The 21,320-nt window shown below is 53.2% G+C and overlaps 1 protein-coding gene across 2 annotated transcripts; it reads right to left on the minus strand.

Annotated features, from left to right (window-relative positions):
• Positions 1-844: 844 nt before the first annotated feature.
• Positions 845-19,974, minus strand: GLIPR2 (GLI pathogenesis related 2). 2 transcript variants are annotated; one of them, XM_087419501.1, is made up of 5 exons: positions 19,876-19,974; positions 10,647-10,755; positions 10,195-10,298; positions 8,237-8,314; positions 845-1,482 (listed from the first exon to the last, which is right to left on the minus strand). In XM_087419501.1, exons 1-5 carry the CDS (start codon positions 19,886-19,888, stop codon positions 1,322-1,324), a joined length of 465 nt encoding a protein of 154 aa, XP_087275627.1. In that variant the 5' UTR covers positions 19,889-19,974; the 3' UTR covers positions 845-1,321. The 2 variants fall into 2 exon arrangements, with proteins under 2 accessions (XP_087275627.1, XP_087275628.1); XM_087419502.1 differs by lacking the exons at positions 8,237-8,314; positions 10,195-10,298.
• Between the last annotated feature and the right edge of the window lie 1,346 nt (positions 19,975-21,320).

Below are 21,320 nucleotides of genomic sequence, written 5' to 3' on the forward strand. Positions count from 1 at the left end.
GTGAAATGAAGGGCACAGCATGCAACTGTGTTCACAGGGCAACACAGACCTTCAGGAAGCATGTTTCAGAGACTGGTCTGCTGAGATTCCTGTCTGTAAGCCGGCAACCCCCAACTCTCGCTCCTGCTATCTTACCTCCTGGACATACCATGGTTTCAGGGACACTCAGCTTGGTATCCGGGTCGGTCCCTTCCACATGGACCATGTGATACTGTTATTCAGGGGAACTCTGTGTAGTTTGAGGCAAAACACAGAACCAAACTAGTGACTCTAAGCCCCCACATGGGCTATCTCTCTGGAACATTTGGGCCTGTCACACACTCTGGGGGAAGCAGCTGAGGCCACAGCTGCCAGAACCAGGCCTGGGCTCCCGCCCTGTGTGCGGGGGGAGGGCAGAGGCTGGAGGGCTTCCTCTGGGTCCCGGAGTGAGCTCAACCTCACCCCCACGCTCACTGACTTCATCCATCCAAGGCCAGTTGGCCAAGAGCCCAGGCGTGTGAGGGGCTCCTTCCCAGAACAGGCCCTGGGCCACCTAGCAGAGGTGGGGGAGGGGCGAGCTTCAGGCCTGGCCCAGCTCCCCAGAAACCAGGAGGCATACTGAGCTCTGAAACGCCAAGAGGAGTTTAAGAAAAAAGGAGGGGGGCAAGGGGTAGGGGTGGTACTTTGCTATTTAAAGGTAGAAAAATGCAAGGAAGTAAAGTTTGTTTCTCCATCTGTTCTTTGGCGATCCCCTTAGAGGATTCCAGGAGGCATGTGGATGACATCAGGTCTCACGACTGAGAAATCCCAATCTGTGAAACAGAGCCTCTGCCTGCCCCACCTTTCCAATGGAAGCTGCTGTATATTTATGTGTTTAAAACTGTATTTTGTGTCACATTTAAATGAGGGTTTAATTTTCTTAAATATCTACCAAAAGTAGATTACAATGCATGAAGATCACATAAAATGAACTTCACTTCTTAGCATCACAAACATGTGGAATACAAAAAGTCCAAGGATGGATATTATAAGTAACAAAGATACAAAAGAAGTTTGCTTAAAAAATAACAAAAAAAGTTTAAAAATTGATTCCCCACCCCCAAAGTCCAAATAACTGTGGTCTAGGTAACCATCAGGGTAAAGCCTTCACATGCTCATTCTTTTGACAAGAATGAGTTCATGCAGAGCTGTATATCCAAGTGTGTGTGCAAGAGACACTCACATGCATCACACACACAAGCACATACACTCACAGGGACAGGCACGCAGCTGGCTTTTTGTTGTTCTAGGCACTTCATATCTATGTTCTTAAGTCTGCCACCTTCCCATTACATTTGACAAATTACTTCTTTGGAGGCAGGACATTTTCTTCGAAGAAGCCCTGGTTAACAACATTCCCCGCTGGGAAGTATCTGGCAACCACGAAGGAGGATCCATCACTTGCAGATGCCTTCCCCACGCCCATCTTCTTTGTATTCTTCCATACCATGGCTGTGAAGTGTCCTGTAGGGGAATAGGTGGGGGAGAGGGAAACAAGCTAGTCAGCAGAGCCTGGAGAAGGATGGTTTAAGGGATTCTTGAACCCCCGCACCATCTTGCCACGCTCAGGGAAGCTTGATCTTCACAGACACCAGTCAGAAGAAGGAGACACAAAACACACTGACTGACTGACTTTCTGAAGCCTCAGGTCCTCTCCATCAGCCACACAGACCCTACTCACCTCACCACTTTCTGATGCCCAAAGGTTTTGTGGTCTCCCAGAGATCATGACAAAGCCCCGTGACCCCAACAATTAGGACGCCACCCTACCTGTACTCTACTCTGTACACCCCACAAACTGTCTGCTTCAAGATCACCAACGATCTCCATGTTCCTCCCCAGTGGTCACTTTTTGTCTTCATCTTACTTGACAGCTCAGGAACATTTAATAGGGTCGACTCCTCCCCTTTTCAAAGCACTCTCCTCTTTTGGTTTCCATGATGCCACCCTCTCTTGGCATTCCTCCCATCTCACTGCCTCTTCCTCCTCCGCTTCTATCTTCCTTGTAAATGTTGGAGGACCTGCATTTCCCAAGGCTCAATCTGGGCTCTCTTTTCTTTTCTTACTGAACTCTTTGGGCAGTAAGAAATTTCATCTTTCCCTGGCTTCCAAATTTATTTCTCCTGCCCGAATCTCTCCTGTGTTCCAGACACAATGACTTACTCAACATTTCCACTTGGATGACTCACAGGCATCTCCAATCTAACCTCTCCAAACCTCACTCTTGATTTTGGTCCCCCCAGAGTCACTCCTCTCTCTTCCCTCCCATTTCCATTAACGGTACCTCTAGGCACACAATCCTAGGAGTTGGTCTGCATTCTTCCCTCTCTCTCATTTTCCCCACAACAACCCATCATTCAATCCTGAAGAATCTAACTCCAAAATACATCTCAAGTCCATCCACTCCCCAAACCTTGGTCCCAACCACAAATTTTTTTCACTTGGATCACTGCAATAGCCCCCAATTGGTTCTCTAGTGTTCACCTTTGCCTCCTCCAATTCACTTTCCACTTAAGTAGCCAGAATGATCATTTTGAGACACAAGTCATATCTTTTTACTCTTCTGCTTAAAAATCCTTCGATTACTTCCAATTGCACCTAGAATGAAAGTGAATGCTTTGGCCCAATGGCCTCCTTTCCATTCCTTGAACACATCTGGTTATTTCCCACCATGGAGCCCTTGCACACACTGGCTACTGTGTGGAATGCTCTTCTGATGATCAACATCTTCTTGTCCCTTAGGTCTCAGCCTAAATGTCACTTGTCCAGAGAAGCCTTTCATAATCACTTTTTAAATTCCTGGACACTTCCCTCCCAAGATAGTCTTATTGCACCCTGTTTTTCCCCTCATAACATTCTTACCATTTGCAATGATATATTTGTTTGATTACTTGATTTTGCTTGGCTCCTTCACTAGACTATGAGCCCCACATGGGCAGAGACCAAATTGTTTTATTCACTAAAGTATACCCAGTACCTGGGCACAGCCTGGCACATGAAAAGTGTAAAATAAACCTTTGCTGAATGAATGGATGGAATGAAAGAGCAAATAAATGAAAGGCAGATGGAACAACCATCTTGGACTTGGGTTCTGCCCTCACTGGAAGTGCAGGCTTTCTATGTTTTAAGCTCTTTGAGACCTTGACAAGTTAGAGCCTCCTTTAATTCCCTCTGCTCTGAGCCAAATAGCCCAGTGCCTTCTCAAGGTCCTCCCTGACCCTCTAGACACTTCTGCAGCTTGCTGAAACTTCTCAGCATCAATCTACCATTGCTCAGGCTACCTGCCCCTTACTCACTGGTCCTTTCAAGCTGCTAACATACCTTAGCTTCCAATACTCCTCTCACTTGGGGTCAAAGAGTTGATGCCATAATGTACTCTTTGCTCAATGACCATAAATTTTCATCTCTTGGGGGTAGATGTCAAGAGTTTATCCCTCTCACTGGGGATATCCCATCTCCCTCTTTACTGTTGAGAACTCACAGAGATCCTTTGACAGGTCAATGCGGTATTTACTTTCATGTCACAGGATGGTATTCATTTGCTAAAAGGAGGAGGAAAGAGATTATGTTTCCTCCACGAGGGCAGGCACCATGTCTGTCTTATTGACCACCAGATCCCCAGTGTTTAGCACTGGGCTTGGCACATGGTAGATGCTCAATAAATATCTGATGAAGAAAGGAAGGGACAGATGGAAGGAGGAAGGAGAAAAATTGTGATCAGAGTAGCTAAGCTTCCCACGGGGTGGTTAAGAAAGAGACGGTATCCATCCCATTAGGATGGATATTATTTAAACAAAAACAGAAAATAACAAATGTGAGGATATGGAGAAATGCACAAGAAACCCTCGTGCATTGCTGATGGGAATATAAAATGGTGCAGCCGCTGTGGAATACAGTATGGTGGTTCCTCAAAAAATTAAACATAAAATTACCATATGATCCAGTAATTCCACTTCTAGGTATACAACCAAAAGAATTGAAAGCAGGGTCTCAGATGTTTGTAGACTCATGTTCACAGTAGCATTATACACAACAGCCAAAAGGGACCAAATGTCCATCAATAGATGAATGAGTAAACAAAATGAGTGAGTGAACAAAATGAATGAGTAAACAAAAACAAATGAGTAAACAAAATGTTGTATATACATACAATGGAATATTATTCAGCCTTAAAAAAGAAAGAAATTCTGGGCCAGCCCGGTGGTGTAGTGGTTAAGTTCACATGCCCCGCTTTGGCGGCCCAGGGTTCGCAGGTGCGGATCCCAGGCACGGACCGGTGCACTGCTTGTCAAGCCATGCTGTGGTGGCGTCCCATATAAAGTAGAGGAAGATGGGCATAGATGTTAGCCCAAGGCCAATCTTCCTCAGCAAAAAGAGGAGGATTGGCAATGGATGTTAGCTCAGGGCTAATCTTCTTCACAAAAAAAAAAAAAAAAGGAAGGAAATTCTGATACATGCTACAACATGGATGAACCTTGAGGACATTATGCTAAGTGAAATAAGCCAGACATAAAAGGACACATATTGTATGATTCCACTTATATAAGGTACTTAGAATAGTCAAATTCATAGAGACAGAAAGTAGAATAGTAGTTACCAGGGCTTGGGGGGCGGTAGGGAGTTATTGTTCAACGGGTTCAGAGTTTCAATTTGGGATAATGACAAAGAAGTTCAGAGATGGATGGTGATAATAGTTGCACAACAATATGAACGTGACTAATCTTACCTGAACTGTATGCTTAAAAATGGTTAAAATGGTAAATTTTATGTTAAGCATATTTTACCACAAAAGAAAGAAAGAGAAAAAGAGAGAGAGGCTGGTATCCACACTCTGCCAATCCTTCAGAGAAGAGATAAAGCTGACACCTCCCACTGTGTCTCATATATGGTAAGGACAGAATAAATGTTCACTGATTAAACTGTATTTTTTCCCCTACAGTTGAACTCCATTTTTATAATTTTTAAATTTAGGTAGAGTTTATTTCTTTGTCTACATCTACAAAAGATTTGAGGTTACTAAATTCTTTACGAAAATAGTCAAACATGAACCCTAATAAATCAGTAGAGCTGAGTGATACAATCAAAGCAAGAAGGAAAAGAAAACAAACCCGAAGCACAATTGTGCATCTTTACCATTTACCCTTCAACTTGTATTAACCATTGCCCAATAAACTCTGATTCTTACCTCAGAATAAAGGAGGAGCACTTCTTGCTAATTCAGTCTTGGTCCTTACTGCTTTTGAGTCACAGCTCCAGGCTTCCGGCAGCTCTGCCAGGTGCCCTGCTTCTATAGGCTCGAGTCCTTTTGCATACAAGCCTTTCCTCTCAAGAGACTACATACTTTGGCCAGTGACCCACCCACTCTCTGTTGCCTAGACAGGGAAGAGCTGCCATTTATCCTGGTGGCCAAGACAATGATTACACACACAACATGCATATCAGCGACATGAATGCCTGGGGAAGCCTTTTCCAAACAGAGGGGGCTAGTCATCTTTCTTCTGGCTGGGGAGGTTTCTGTCTGCACAGAGTTAATTAAGAATGAGTCTTCAGAAATGAATTAAAGGACACAACTTCCTTAGCAACCATCATATACACACTGGTTTCTAACTCTAAACTACTACCAACCTTCCCTTTTCTTTTTCTTCCTTTCCTAACGGGATCCATCCTCTTTCCTGCTATGGACCCATACTTCCTAGAATATATCTTTGAAAAACACATTAAATAAGTTACAGTATATCCTTGCCAGAGAATAATGTGCAACAGTCAGAAAGAATGAGAAAGCTCTTTTTGTATTGATATAGAAAAATCTCTGCCAGTCTGTTGTGTGAAGAACACAAGTGCAAAACAGATCATACATCTGACACCAGAGCATAAAAAATGGAAAAAGAGAACATATATACACAAATGCTGGTGTAAGATCAGAATGAGCATAGAATGAAGCACAGGAAACTGGTATCACTGGTTGGGAGGGAAAGTGCTGGAGGCCAGGGAAGGCCTGTATACACTATATACAGCTTGCAAATTTCATGTCCTGTAAAAGCATTACTTATCCAGAATAGATAAACAAACCTACTCATTAAAATAGAATATAACAAAGGAATTGCAAGAAACTGTGTCCCTCCACTCAGCACAGAGCATAGAACTGTGTCCTTCATCACGAGACGCTGACTCAGGGTGGGGTGGGGATAGATTATAGGATATTTCAAAGGCCTGTTCACCTACAACATGGACACGGGGAATCCCTGAACAGTAGTGCAGCAAGAAGAGCTCTGGGGAAGGCTGAGGCATGGGGGATGGGCCTGAGGCTCTTTAAGGGTCTCGCAAGCCCCGAGTATCCCACCACCCAAAACCGCGCTCATGTCTGTCCCCAGGCATTGCTCAGTGGCACCTGGGATGCCAGAGGGCCTGGTTGCTGTGAAGGTTTCCTCTGTAGGGTGGGAGATGCGGGGCAATGGGTGGGACAGGAGGTCAGTGACCACGGAAAGCCGAGTCCCATTCCTAGTTGTGACACTTGTGAGACTCCTGCCTTGGAGCAGGGGCCATGGAAAAAGCATCAGATTGAGGATAGAAGGTATAAAAGAAGTCTCTTCTCCTTTCTGGGCCTCAGTTTCCTCCTCTGCAAAACGGGTGGAATAAAGCCCTGCCTTCAAATGGTGCTGCGAGGCTTACGTGGCCATGGACGTGGAGGCGCTTTATAACTGTCAAGTGCCATGCACACCTGAGCAACACTAGGAACTTGCTCTGACACATGTCTAATTGCTCATGAATCTTGCTTATGGGAAAAGCAAATCCAGATACTATGAAATAAAACATCTTCTGGACACTGATCTTTATGGAAAGAAGACAAGGTTCTGCCGACACATCCTTAATCCCTGAGTGGAGGTTGTTACTGTTCCTCCCTCACTCCTCAGATTGAAGTGCCACAGGAGCACCAGTTCTCACTCAGGGCCCTGACAGCAGCCTCCTCGTCCCAGGCCTGCTGTGCTGAGAGGCGGACACCTCGGCAGATGCTCTGCTCCTGCCGCATCGTCCTGCTCACACGGTTGCAAGAACCCTTGCCCAAAACGCTGAGCAGTAAACCACAGGAAACTGGCGACTGGCTCTGAGGACATGTCACTTCCTACTTCTGAAGAATCCTCCAGGGGTGAGGTGACAGGCCATAAGTGGCCCCACCCATGGGTGGGGCAGACAATCCCCTTTTCAGTTTCCCTGGTGCCTTCTGGTCAGAAACTCACAGCCCCTTCCAACCCATCCTGGGCCCCAGGCAAGTCTGAGTTGGTTCTGAGGAAAGACAGGAGCCTGGGGAGGCCTGGGAAGCAGCAGGCAAGAGGGAGCCCTGAGCTCAGAGCGGCGGCCTGGGCTAAATGTTTACTGGTCACCGCAGAGGCCTGTGACAAAGGACGGAGGGTCCCATGGCCGGCTCCTCCCAGCATCTAAACACCAGTTCTCAGAATGTCCTGTAGAGGACATCACCTTGTCCCTCTCCCTCAGGGACAGGGAAGGACAGGGAGTTCACACAATTAATAGTGCCAGAGCTGAGACTAGATCCAGGCTTTCTGCATTCCAAGCTCCCCTGAACCACAAACTAGAGCATAAAGGTGAAGCGAGATTGCCTGGGAGCCCCTAAGACATGTGGCGGACAGCAGGAAGGAGGTGGGGGTGTGAAGGGAAGAGGGAGTTAAGACCAGGAGACAAGCGAGCGAGCAGCTTGGCCCTTTTCCTGATGGCCCCAGGGAGCCACTGGCAGTTTACTCAGGACAGCAAAATAGGCAGAGAGGGTTTTAGAATATTCTGGCTGCTGGGGAGCAGGCTGGATTGGATGGGAGCAAGACTAGAAGTAGGTGACCAGTTAAAAGTGCTGAGTCACCAGTTCTGGAGAAAAGCACCACAGCAGCTTTTAAAATCCACAGCCTCCTTACGACACACTCCAGTCATCTGAAGAACTCTGAGCTGCTGGGGCAGGAATCAGCAGCTTGGGTGCTCTTAGATGGGTGTGTGTGTGTGTGTGTGTGTGTGTGTGTGTGTGTGTGCGTGTGTTAGGAGAGGTGTTGGGGAAAGAGAGTTTTTCCTTTTGGGCAAAGTCAAACCAGAAAAATATGGAAGAGGTAAAATAGGAAGGAAATGATTGATTTTCAGAGGGTTAGTTCCCCTCCAAAGTCAGACACCCAAACTGCAACCCTGCCCAGGGCCAGGCCACTGGTGTGACCCTGTCACTCACCAGTCCCGGAGGTGAAGCCAGGCTGCTGAAAGTTGTAGTTCTTGATTTCACTGTACCATCTGTCGGCCACCTCCTTTCCTGTATGGAAGAGACACTGTTTAAAACTCAGTAGCAAAGTCCACCCACCCCCGATTCCTTCCATCTTCTCCCAGGAACCGGAACCACCCATCACACAACTGGACATCTGATAAAGCCCCAACCAGCTGCAACAGGGACTCCTGCCCACGAGCTGAAGTGGAGGCTGAAGGGGAGGCCTTGTTGGAGGCTGCGAAGAGCCCTGGTCTGGGGTCAGGGGAACTGCATCTGTGTCCCCACCCTGCCACTAATTCACTGTGTACTTCTGGGCAGGGCCTTCCTCTCTCTGGGTCTCTGCACAAAAGGGTTGAATGCAATGTACCCCAAGGGCTTCTGATGATGCTCAGAGTTTCTGGGAGACTCTGCTCTATCCCACCCCAAGTCCAGCTCCTGAAACATCCCCAGGAGGAACAGCAATTGGGCTGGTGGGCCAAGGTCTCCATTGCAGGCAGAAGCCTCCTCACTTGGAGCGTCCACTGGCCCAGGAGGTGTTGACAGGAGAAAACCGACAGCATTTCCCTGGGAGATGCTGATCTCAGGGCAGAACTAGGAGCCTCTGATCTCAGAGCAAAAGTCTTGAACTTTAGTGTGTGCACAAATCACCTGGGCTCTTGTTAAAATGCAGATTCTGCCTTCAGCAGGTCTAGGGTGGGGCCTAGGAGTCTGCATTTCTAACAAGTTCCCAGATGCTGTTCCTAGTCCACAAGGCCTTAGAGAACAGTGGCTACACACTGGCCTGGGCTCGGGAGCATTTACAGATTACTGATGCCTGGGGCCTGCCATAGACTAGTCGTATCGGTGTCTCTGGAGGAGAGACCCAGGCATCCGTATGTTCTAACAGCTCCGCAAAAGATCCCCCAGCGTGCAGCAAGGGTGGGGAACCGCTGCCTTAGAAACGGCATACCCAACTCCCTCTCTGTAGAGACAGCGAACCTGGGGCCAGAGAGGGGAGCGGCTTGCTCAAAGTTCCACAGGGAGCCAGCGCAAGACTGGGGTGGAACCACGTCTCCTGCAGGCTCTTTCCCATCCCTCTCCCTGCTCCTCGGGCCCACTAAGGCCCCCAGCCTGGGCCTGGGGAGGGGGCTGCGGGCTGCGGGCTGCGGGCTCTGGCCTGCTTCAGGAGCATGCGCACACCTCTCCCGAGGGCCGAGGGCCGCTGCGCCGGGGAAACCGAGAGGACTCTCGCCCAGGAAACTCCCAGGAATGTGGGCCGGGAGGGAGGAGTCATTCTCCCGCCGGGGTTTGGAGATAGCTTCAGAGAGCGAGGTGGCTCTCTCCAGCATTTTTCCTAAAAAGCCCCAGCAGCCTTGTTAGAGCCCGGAAGCTCCAGAACGCCTGGTCAGGATGGTGGGATCACCATTCCAGGCTGCGACCCTGGATGGAGGAAGTATCTTCCCCAGCATTTTTTTTTCTAACATGAACAAAGCTCTATTGTGTTTTTCTGATGATAAAAGTTAATACACCAGCGCTGTGAAAAAAAAAAAAAAAGAAAAGAAACGAAAAATGTGAATAAAATAAAATTCTTCTGTAGCTGGGGCTACTTCGGTGCCCACAGGGTCAGGCTGAGACTCTGCACAGAAACCGTGTCTCCCCCACCCCCACTCCTCAGCGGGGAGCTCTTCCGGGCAGTCTGACTCATCTGTGTCCCTGGCACCCAGCACTTGCCTGGCCCTGAGCTGGTCACCAGAGACCTTGTGGTGAACTGCAGTCAGGCCCTGGGAGCACAGAGAGCACTGGGGTGCCTTTCCCTTTCTGGGCCTGTGGCTGCACCTCCACAGCGGCACCGCTACACCACGGAGGGCACTGGGGCCAGAAGGGGCCTGATGTCCGAGATCCTAGACCCAGCTCAGGCAGACAGGCCAGGAGCTGAGAAAGCGACCCACCTGTCTGATCGTAGGATGCCCACGCCAGGTTCTCTCCGCATTGGCCACGACTGGACTCCGGGCTGTGCTTGAGGATCCTCGTGCTGGCTAGAGCCTCTGAATACCTGCCAGAGTTCACCGGGAGTCCTCAGAGCGGGCTCAGCCCAGGGAAGCCCTGAAGTATGAACCCTCAACCGTGTGGCTGAGCTTCTGTCCCCACCCCGGGCTCACCGAGGCAAGCAGGAGCATCACACCAGCATCTCTTCTGAGCCCCCAACAGCCCCGTTTTACGGAGGAGCAAACTGAGGCTCAGACGAACAAAGGGGCCTGGCTCAGTAAGTGGCAGAGTATTATTTAAGCCTGGCTTATCTGTCCCCAAAAGCCACGTCCCTCCAGCCTCCCAGAGCCCCTCTGTGACTGCGGCAGCAGTGCCGTGAGGGCCCAAGTCACCCTGGGGCTCTTGGGGGACTCACTGCTGAGCCTCCTGGTTGAGCTTCTTGCAGAGCTTCAGCGGGGGGACACCATGCTGCTGCCGGTACTCGTTGTGGGCCTTCAGGACCTCGTTATTAAACTGCTTGGAAGCTGCAGTGATTTCAAAACGGAGAACGTCTCAGTGCAGAGAAAAGACTCGCCAAAAGTATGACAGCAGGCTTCAGAGGACGCCCGGCTCAAACCTCAGGCCACACGGACAGGCTGCTGCTCGCCTTCAGCAGCCCAGCCAGAGGGGTAACCATGACACCCTGCTCCCCACCTTTGCTCATCCTGTCCCCATCCCTGATGGCACCCTCCGCATCTCTACACAGCTACACCCCATGGATGATGCAGGGTTGCATGGGCCACCTTAGGGATTTGGGTCTTTATCCAAGGCAATGGAAGCAGGGGAGTGAGCTGATGGGGTCTGTGTTTCGGAAAGATGCTCTGACTGCTGCGTGGAGGACGGGCTGGAGGTGCAGAGCAGATGCTGGGGGTTGGACCTCCTAGACTGGACCTATGGTGTCTGGGAGGGACTGCAAAGGGCTGGAGGTGGGAGCCCAGAGACAACAAGCCTGGCTGGGGTGGAGAGGTGCCCACACTGGTCTGGAGAAACCAAGAAGACAGGGGGACAGATGAAGAAAAGAGGACCAGGGCCGGGCAGAACTGAGGAAGTAGAACGAGGGGAGAGTGTGGTGGTGGTGGCGCTCAGGGTGTGATCAGCTGAGCCCAGGGTTGCAGTGAGGGAAGAGGTGGAGCCTCTGCCCACCTGGGTCATGACCTCAGAAAGGACAAGGTCAAGGGGGCTGGAGTTAGGGAGAGAATAAGTGGGTGAAACCAAGGGCAGGAAAGGTCAATAGTGGACAGAAGTCACGTCAATTTGGATCTGAAATGGAACCCCACCCACCCAACATCCTCCATCCATCTCTCCACCACTCATCCATCCATCTGTTGATTTGTCACCTATCCAGCAGCAGCATCCATCCAATCCCAGTCCATCTATCTGTTTATCTGCTCTCTGAGCACCTTGTCTGAGCCAGGTTCTGTATTGTGTGCCAGGTGCCCAGAGACAGATCAGCTGTGTCCTGCCCTCAAAGAGCTCAGACACAGAGGGAGACAGCCTTGTAAACAGACACTAGCAAACAGTGTGATAAGCGCCAACGTGCAGATGAGCACAGGTGCAAGAGGAACCTGAAGAGCAACCTACCACGGTCTGGGGGATCAGGATGGTGACCCCAGATTTGAGGCCCCAAAGATGTCTGGACAGGAGCTAGCCAGGCTAAGATTGTGAAGGCACCAAGTGCTGGCCTTAGGAATCTGGGAGTGCCTGTGTTCCCCCGCCCCCCTGTGGAAATGAGGATGAGTTATGAGTGAGGGCCACAGAGGGCCCTTAAACTGAGCTAGTCCCGTCTGCCAGGAGCCTGTCCCCGAGGCCTGGCTGTAGGTGAGGGCAGGAAGGTGTAAACCGGAGGGTGACAGAAGCGCCACTCCTGCCACTGCCCCAGGTCTCCTTCACCAGTGGTCCTTCCCCTCTGCTGCCCTGTCACCCCAGAGGCTTAAGTGATCCAGCAGGGAGCCTCCTTCCCCTCACTCAGCCAGACCCCCGGGTCTCCTGAGCCTTCAAATCAAATCCCTGGGCCCTTGAGGGAGCATGAGAGGAAGACCAGGGCTTGCCCTCAAGGGGCTTTGGGCTAGATGCACGCCCAGGAGAGGTGAGGGCACCCGCAGCTCATGCCAGCAGTGGCCAAGCTGTCCAGGGGGATTCCGATAAATTCAAGAGTGAGTGGTACTGACCTCGAGGACTCTGGGGCCCGGCAGGGCAGTCCAATGAGGTCCAGTCACAGTGATGTGGGGGGACAGGGACATGGGGGTGGGTGCGGGGCTGACTGCCAGGATCTGGGAGGTTTTGGCTGACAGGCAGATGCTGTGAACACAGGCGTGAAAACCCTGGTGATGGTAACTGGGTACAAGGCGGAGGGCGGAACCACAACCTGAGGTCTTCAGCTCTTTGTAGCCAAGAGACAGGCCAAACCCTTGTTGGTACAAAGACAAAGATTTCAGGTTCTCTAGAGGGCAGGGGGAAAGGGAAGGTACTGTTTAATGGCTATACAGTTTCAAATTTACAAGATGGAAAAGTTCTGGAGATTTGTTTCACAACAATGTGAATATACTTAACATTACTGAAGTATATGCTTAAAAATGGTTAGGATGGTAAATTTTATGTCATGTGTTTTTTACCACAATAATAAAAAAAGATTTTGGGTTTCACATGTTCATGTGGTTTTTGGGATAACAAAGTCACAGAGGCTTCTAAAGAATCTCTCAGGCGGAAGTGGCGGGAGCCATAGCAACTCATGGGATCCAGATGGGGGTCTCACTGACGATATGCTAAGCAGTCAGCAGGGTGGCCTGGTGGCTTCTGGGTGATGCGATGCATGCTTGCCCTGCAGGAGCCAGTGTCTGGCTGGAATGCTTCACTCAGCCCGCTCCCACCTCCTGTGAGAGGCAGCGACGACCTGAAGTGTGTTCAGAGGTGGTGGTGATGTGGAGAAGGGGCTGGAAATGGGGTCTTATAAGGAATGGTTGCAAGTACTGGGTATGTTCTTCCTGGAGAAGATCAGACTTTGGGAGACATAGGGGAGGCCCCTGATGAATTCTGGGGCCCCATAGGGCAATGCTGGGGCTAGTGGGTGGGAAAGGCAGGATGACAGATTTCAGCTCAGCTTTCTCTCCATCAAAGATTTCTAAAGACTGAAAGGGCTACCTCGCGGTAGTGAGCTCTCCAGCACTGGGGGAATACAAGCAGGTGACTTCTCTCAGAAGGATTTAGGCACTGGAAGCCCAGTCAGATGACCTTCAAGTCCTTCCAATCCTGAGATCCCGTAAGGTCCCATCAGGGTGGGGGTGGGCAGAGACAAGATGAACAACAGATCCGGGACTTCTAGGAGCTCACAACTTCTCTAAGGAGACGGAGTGATCAAGACAAGTGTATGTGTATGTGCAGGGGCAGGTGTGACTGCACACAGTCAAGGTGATGGAGGGTCCCCATGAGTGACAGGCTTGGCCAGGCCCATCTGAATGTCTCTCCCAGCTCCTGTGTCCCAGGCAGGCCACAGTGGGACACCACGGGAGATGCAGGGACTGAGTGGCATGGGCAATGGTAACCACAGCCTTAACCCTGAAGGAGGTGTTCCTGGATCAGGAGGCATGAAGTGAGGAGGCAAAGGGCACAGAAAGGGCCAGGGTGGATGGGATCTGGGTATCCCAGGGCTGTGGGGAGGAGGTGGAGATAAGGGGAGGGAGTGGGTGGCTAAGGTGAAGCCAGTTGAAAGGCAGCCCTGAGTGTTGGGGTTATGTTGCACTGGACCCCGCAGTGCTGTGGGCCCTGCAGTCTCCTTGGCAGAGAGGGACATATAAGGCTGCTAGAAACTAGGTCACTGCACTCCCAGAATGTGGGAAGTAAAGAGAAACAAAAGTGAAAGTTCCTGTGCCCAACCTAAGCTCAGAAGCCGACGTCATTTTCCCCACCAGGGCCAGTTCCCTGGGCCAGGGTTTTCAGGACGCGGCCAGGAGGACTTTTTGGTAATCAGGAGGGGAGCTCCCTCTCCCCACCTCCGCTGGGAGGCATGGGGGCCCCAACCCGACCACACTCCGGCTGGCCCCAGGAGTCCCCTCCCACCAGGGCAGCCACTCCCAGCCCAGGTGGCACCTCTGAGCAGGGCCTCAGCCTCAGGGAGGCAAGATATCGCTGGTGACCACACCCAACAAGAGGCACACCCCCTCCTGTAGAAACACCGAACACAGATAAACATAAGGAAAAAAGTTAAAGAAAATCCACCCATCCCTGCATTAGGCAGGGAGAGGCCTCACAGCCACCCCATGATGGGGGAAGGTAGGGATTATGTCCTCATTTTGTAGGAGGGTAAACTGAGGCTCATAGAGGTTGTACTGCTTCACGGTGTCAGCCCAGAATGAGGGAGATCCTTTCTTCTGCTTGCTGGCCAACCATTTCTGGGTGCTGGGCCTGTGCATGATCTTAATTACTTCTCACCACCTTTTGTGGGAGCTTCAACTACTATACCCATTTTTTTGATAAGGAAACTGAGGCTCAAGAAGGGAAGTAACCTGCCCATGTTCCCACAACTGGTCCAGCGGTAGACCCATCAGGAGGGAAACCCTGTCCTTAACCCCACACTACCCCCCATGGTCATGAGACAAAGGAAACTACTGAGAAGAGACAGAGGGGGTCACCAGACCTGGGAGGAGGATCAGGCCCAGTGAGGTTGGCAGCTGCCTTCAAAGCTCTGAGGGGAGAGAAGAGGAGGAAGGAAGAGGAGAAAAGAACCAAGATTCCTCAAGAGCCTCCTCTGAGCCAAACCCTTTATGGGCCCCCAGAGGAAAATCAGGGGCTGTGGAGTAGAAGTTACAGGGGGCAGAACTGGGGCTTAAGGTCAGAGCTGCTGAAAGGTAGCAAGAGCTCCTGGGCCTGGCTCCCTGCGGTGGGAGAAGGCAGCAGGGCGGGCTCTGTGGGGTGGAGGCCCTGGGCAGCTTAGATGGGGCTGAATTTAATGGTCCTTTGGGGCGGAGCTTTTAACTGCTGAGAGGGTGGGTCCCCTCTTCCCTCTTGGCTTTGGCTGGGACAGGCTCCACCCTCAGCATCCATCCTCCTCTGAGGCCCCTAGGGCCCAGCCTGACTCATTTCTCTGCCTCTCCAGACTCCCCACTAAGAAGCCCAGGACATCAGAGGCCAGAGCAGGAACTGTGGACAGGCCCCTTCTGTCCCCTTGGCAAGAGGCTGGAAAGCGACCTGGTCCCGCCTTGGGGAAAAGCTGGTTTTGCTAGTTTTTCAGGAAGAGAGAATGAAAAGTTGATTTGAAGAAAAAAAAAAAAAAAGAATGAGTTCCAGATGGGTAGCTCCTGCTTTTAGCCTGGGTTCCAGGAAATTCAAGAGGTAAAGCCCAGCTGTCTTTTCCTAGCTGTGTGATCTTGGACAAGTTGCTTAGTCACTCTGTGCCTCGTTTCCCCCACATAAAAAATGAGGATAACAGTATCTACGTCACAGAGTTGTTGTAAGAATTAAATGAATTAATCTGTGTGAATGCTTTAGAACAGTTCTGGAACACAGTGAACAGTTATGAAATGTCAACTATAATTATTATCATTACTACTGGTGGAGATCCTTCAGCCTCTGGCCTTGGGAGAAACTGCCCTGTCAGATCCCTTCCCTGATTTTAATGGGAGCAGGGCTGCTGGTATTTAAATTGGTCTTTGATGACATCTTTTAGCACCTCTGAGCTCGCATGTTTGCTGAGTGAATGAGTGCGTGAACAAATGAATGAGATTCTCACACCAGCACTGGGAAGGCACTGGGACAGGCATCTTCTCATTACAGACAGGAAACCTGGGTCTTTGGGAGGACCTGTGAATTGCCCAGGGTCACACATTAGGGCCAGATCTAAGACTGTCCCTCCCTTCCCGCCCTCCGCTCCCCAAATCTCACACACCCTCCACTTTACAGACATCCTCCTCTCCCTAAGCAAGAGCATGGTCAATGAAGGGTTGCTCAACTGCTCACAGGAACAAGGGTGTCCGGGGGACTCGCCCCAGGCTGCCCCTTTGGGGACAGACGGGAGTTGCTGAAGGCCTGAAGGAGCCAGGGCAAGGAGGCACTTGCTCCGGCCAGCAGAGAGGCTGTCCATTCTCCAGCCCCACCTGCCGCCACTCAGGCCAGCGGGAGCACGGGGCCAGTCCCCCCTCTGGGCCCGCTTCCCCTTCTGCCTGGAAGCCTGAGAAGGAGGAATGGCACCTGCAGTTTTCAAAATATGTTCACAGCAGGGAAACCCTTTCTTTGAACTTTTCTTTCTCAATAAAATCAACTGATGACAATGGAACTGCTGACCTGACGGCCACACGGCCCCCCTGCAGAGGTGTGAGGGCTCCACTCAGCAGAGAGTCGCTGGGCTCGCTGGTCCCAAAGGCTCTTCTGCTCCGACATCTGCTAGTGCTGGGAGGTGCGGGTCAAGGGGCTCTAAGATTCTTAGGGGCGTCCAGGCTGAGAAGCAGGTGGGGAGCGGGGACAGCTGGCCAGTGTGGTAGAGGGGAGAGCACGCAGCTGGGCAGTCAGAGCGCTGGGTTCCAATCCCAGCTTGTCCACTTACTGGTCACGGTGTGCACCTGCGCAAGGTGCTCACCTCCACAAACCTATCAAGTGGACAATACCTAACAGCGGGGCTGTTAGGGAGGTTGGAACACGCATCAGATGCCTAGCTCCAAGTCGGGCACGCAGGAGGAGCTGAGGAATTGGTAATGACTATTACTAAGGACTAGAGGCTGCCACTGAGCCCCAGGCCATTGCCTTTCTCTGCCCCATCACACCTGCTGCCAACTGAAGCCCTCAGGGAGCCCAGGGCCAGGACAGGACCAGGGAGTCTCTGAACACTGGGCCCAGCGTCTTCTGGAATTCAAGCTGTGTCGGTCGTGGTGATACTTTCTCAACAACGCCCAAGATCCCAGGCGGCTCTGGGATGTATCTGAGGTTAAAGGCTAAAAGAGACTGTCTCCCAGGCAGTGACGAGGAAACCGAGGCCCAGAGGAGGCAGGGACTGGCGCCTGCTGATGGTCTTTATGGAGCCACATAAAGCCCCCATGCGGCTACCCACGCAAAGGCGCCCCCGGCCCCGCAGCACAGACAACCGCAGGCTGTCGGCTGGGAACTTCCAGGTGGGGCCTCTTCACCCAGAAGAGTCACTTTCTCTTGGGGACCCTTAGGGGAGCCAGACACTGTCCTGCGGGCTCACAGTCTTTGGGGGAGACAAATAAAATGCATGTGGCTATGAGGCAGATAGGCCTGGGCCAGCAACTGGGAACTCCCTGGGTATGGGGGGCCGCGGAGGGGCACCTGCCTGAACCAGCTCTAACCTGCCTTCTGCCGCCGTGCCCCTGCTCTGAAACTTGCCCGACCCCACATCTTCAGTCCTAGAAGGCGTCACCACCATCCTGCACCCAGACTCACACCACTGACCCTTCCCTCTCCTTCACAATAAGTTGGTCACCAAGTCTGCTGGAGGCTACCATCTGGAAATCCATCCCCTCCTCCTCTGCAGTCCCTTAGATGCCTCAGTCATCTCCTGCCTGAGTAACTGCAGCAGCCTGCCTACAGCCCCCCACCTCTCCCCTCTCCCCATCTGACCCGCCCTCCTGGGCGCAGCTCTTGTCCTGGCATCCCAGGTACCATGGATAAAGCCCAAATTCCCAAGGCCCTCTGGGATTTGACCCTTCCTCTGGGAGCCTTCCATGGGCTCCTCTGCAGGGATCGCCCCTCCCTTGAGCTCCCCCCGCTCTCCGCCTGCACGGCTTGTGGCCTGGATCACTTTCCACCTCTCACGGGAGCCATGTGGCGCCTGTCTGTCCCCCCAGTCAGCTTCACGATTTATTTCACAGTCCAAACGCACACCCTGAAGACAGTGGCCACGCCTCCACAGCACTGGTCCACAGTTTGTACAGAGCTGAGAGACGAGGAATGGAGGGAAGAAGGGGAGAGAGAAGGAAGAAGGGAGGAAGGGACAGACGGATAGACGGATGAGCAGAGAGAAGAATGGGCACACAGCTGAAGATCAGCAGTTCTGGAAAACTGTTTCTTAGGGAAGAAGCCAGAAACAACTGATTAAATGCTAACTTGAGAGAACTTGTGGGTTTTCTCTAACCTACAGAGAAAGGAGTTGGTTTCTCGAAATGCTCTCTCACAGCTGCCGTGCTCTCGCCCCATCACCAGCTTTCAGCCTGTTCTTTAACTACACGACCACTCTTTACGTCACCTTTCCACACTGCGAAGGGCCCTGGGCATCATACGGGCCTCCCTCATTGAACATGTGAGGACACTGAGGCACAGAGAGGAAAGAGCCTTGCTCAAGATCACACAGCAAGTGATCAGGAAAGCCAGGACTGAAACTCAGACCTGTCACCACAGGTAAGGGAGGTTAGGACCAACGCCAGGAAAGCCACTTACTCCCAACGCTGGTACCTCATGAGACCAGATCTTGGAGGATGGATTCAAGATGGGACCCAGCCTCACCCATCTGAGGCTGACAACCTCAACTTCCCCTGAAGCAGGACTTCTGAACTCTGTTCAACAGCTGTTCTTTAAGAGCCTCCTGCGAGGCAGGAATTCTGCTGAGAGACATAGCCTCTGGACGCCAGAAGCGAGAAGTCTATGGGACACAGGTCTACGGCTGGGTAGTGTGCCAAGCTGACTGTTGGCCCGGCTGCAACAAAGAACACACGGGGGGGGTCGGTCCCTCTGGGGGAGGGGAAATCAGGGATGGACTCCCAGCTCAGGAGTGGAGCCTAGAAGGGTGGGGAGGGTTCTCAATCTCAGAGAAGTGGGGGGTGGTGGTGAGTGCTGGGAGAGGGAACACGGGGACTGGACCAGTATGCCGGCCCCAGGTTAGCTGAGGAGGAGGAGGCGAGAGCTGATGACCACCTCTCGGGGGGCCCCAAGGCGGGCTGAAGAGCGCACACTCTTTCACCCGCAGACAGTAGGACGGAAGGTGCTAGAGAGCGACAGGAGGAGATCTGCATTTTAGAAAGTTCACCCTGACAGCCACAGTGGTGAGGATGGGCCGGGACAGGTCAGAGATCAAGGGGACCCGCAGTCTGTACCCGGGTGGAGCTGACTGAGCCTGGCACACAGCCTGGCCCAGAGGGGGCGCTCAGGGGAGGAGGGACAACGACAGAAGAAAAGGACACTCAGAGCTGTCCGTAGGAGGGTTAGTTGGAGCAAGCTGCTTTGCAGCCAGAGATGCTGTCACAGTTGGGTAGCTTTTTCCAACTCTAACTCTGCGCTCCTGAAACAAAGCAAAAGCCACGCCTCGGCCGGACGCTGAGCGCTAATCCCATCAGCGCCTGGAAGCCCTCCCTGACGCAATCTCTGGATCGCAGACAGGGGGACCCTCCCTCGGTCTCGCCTTCCCTCCCTCCCTCTCTCCCGGCGGCCTGGCGGCCACCCGGCTTCCCGGCTGCCCCGGAAACTGCCCGCGCTGCGCCTCCCCTCGCCCGCGCGCCCCTCCATCCCGCACCCGGGGGTCCCGCAGCGCAGCCGGAGCCGCGTCCCCGCGCGGAGGCGGCCGCCCCGTCCCCAGGGGACCAACCCGCCGCGCGGAGGGCGACGGCGCAGAGCCCGGAGCCCGGGGCTCCCGAGCCATCCCGCCCGCGCCCGGCCGGCCCGGGGCTCACCTGACTTGCCCATGGCCGGCTCGGCGCTCCTGCTCCCGCCGCGCTGCGCTGCCCTGCGCTCCCTCGTCGCCCAGCGCCCCGGGAGAGCCGAGGAGGAGCCGGCGGCGCGGCCCCTCCCCCGGCGCGGCCCAGCCCCCGCCTTATAAGGCAGCCGCCGCTGCGGGCGGAGGCGCCGGGGGCCACGCCGCCGGCTGCCTGGAGGAGGCGCCCCGCGCGCCGCCCCGCCGGACTCCGGAGGCCTTGCCCCGCGAAGTGACCCCAGCGACTGCCCAGGGCTCTCCAGGTGCGGGCGGGGAGCCCGGGACCCCCGGACCTCTGCCCCGAGCTGTCCCCTCTCGGGACGGGGCGGGGGTGCGCTTAGGAAAGCCCGCGCCTCCCACTCGGTTCCCGGTAACTCCTCAGCGGCTGACGCGCTGCGAGGACGCGGTACTCACTGTCGCCGCGCGAGCGACCGTTCCGGCCTGTGCTGCCGGTGGTCGGGGTTCTCCTGGCCTCGGCCTGACCCCGGAACACCTCAGGCCCCGAGTGTGCCGTCTTCCTCTCCGCAGTGACGCCGGGCTCTGAAGGGCATCTGCGTCCTCCCCCCGGGACACCCCGTCTGGTGCAGTCCGGGTTGGAGCTGGGCACTGGCTAACCCTCCTGCGCGGCCGCCCTGACCTGTCCGCTTGTCCCTCACTGCCTGTCACACCACGCTGAATCCCCCACCTCTGAAGTCTAGCCCCCGACCTGTCTCCTCAACTCCCTGACTTCATCCCACGCTCCAGTCAAACGAGACTTGATGTTTCCCAAACGCGTTCTGAGATGTCCCACCTCCTTGCCTTTGCTCAGGCTGTTCTCTCAGCCTGGGGTGCGGGCCCATCTCTGTCCTTTCAAGTCCTACCCATCCCTCGGGGTCTGTGGGTCCCTTCAACTTGCGGAGGCCCGACCTTTCCTGACCTTGGGGGCAGCGGTCACTATGCACCTGGCGCTGCGAGACTTGGTCTCAGTCGTGGCTGCGCCCGCGTGAGAAGAGCCCTTGCACGAAGGTGTAGCCTGGGACGCCTGCGTGAGACTGCCCAGGGTAACTGCTTACTGCCCAAGGGCGCAGGAAACTCCGATGGAAGGAAGCTAATTTCAATAACTGCGCCTTGAAGGGAGCTGACTTGCTGATTATAAGGGTAGAATCTGCAATACCAATGGTTTCAGAAGTCCAGTGGGGCAACAGCAGGGCTGGGCACTGCCCTTTCTACTCCCTCCCCCTATGCCAGGCAAGTACTTTCAGACAGTGTTAGAGTGGGCCTTGGGCCACTCTGAATCAAAAGGGACTTCTGGTGCTAGGTGGGGTTCTTACCCGTTCTGTTCAATTCTCTCTCCCACTTCGCCAACAAATCCCATTGAAGTGACCAAATGAACCCAGGAGGAAGAATTCCACACTGCCTCTAGAATCTCTAGAAGGCTATTTCCAT

The sequence above is a fragment of the Ceratotherium simum genome, chromosome 29 (assembly GCF_057802395.1).
Source record: "Ceratotherium simum simum isolate JZ-2026a chromosome 29, ASM5780239v1, whole genome shotgun sequence".
Classification (NCBI taxonomy): domain Eukaryota; kingdom Metazoa; phylum Chordata; class Mammalia; order Perissodactyla; family Rhinocerotidae; genus Ceratotherium; species Ceratotherium simum.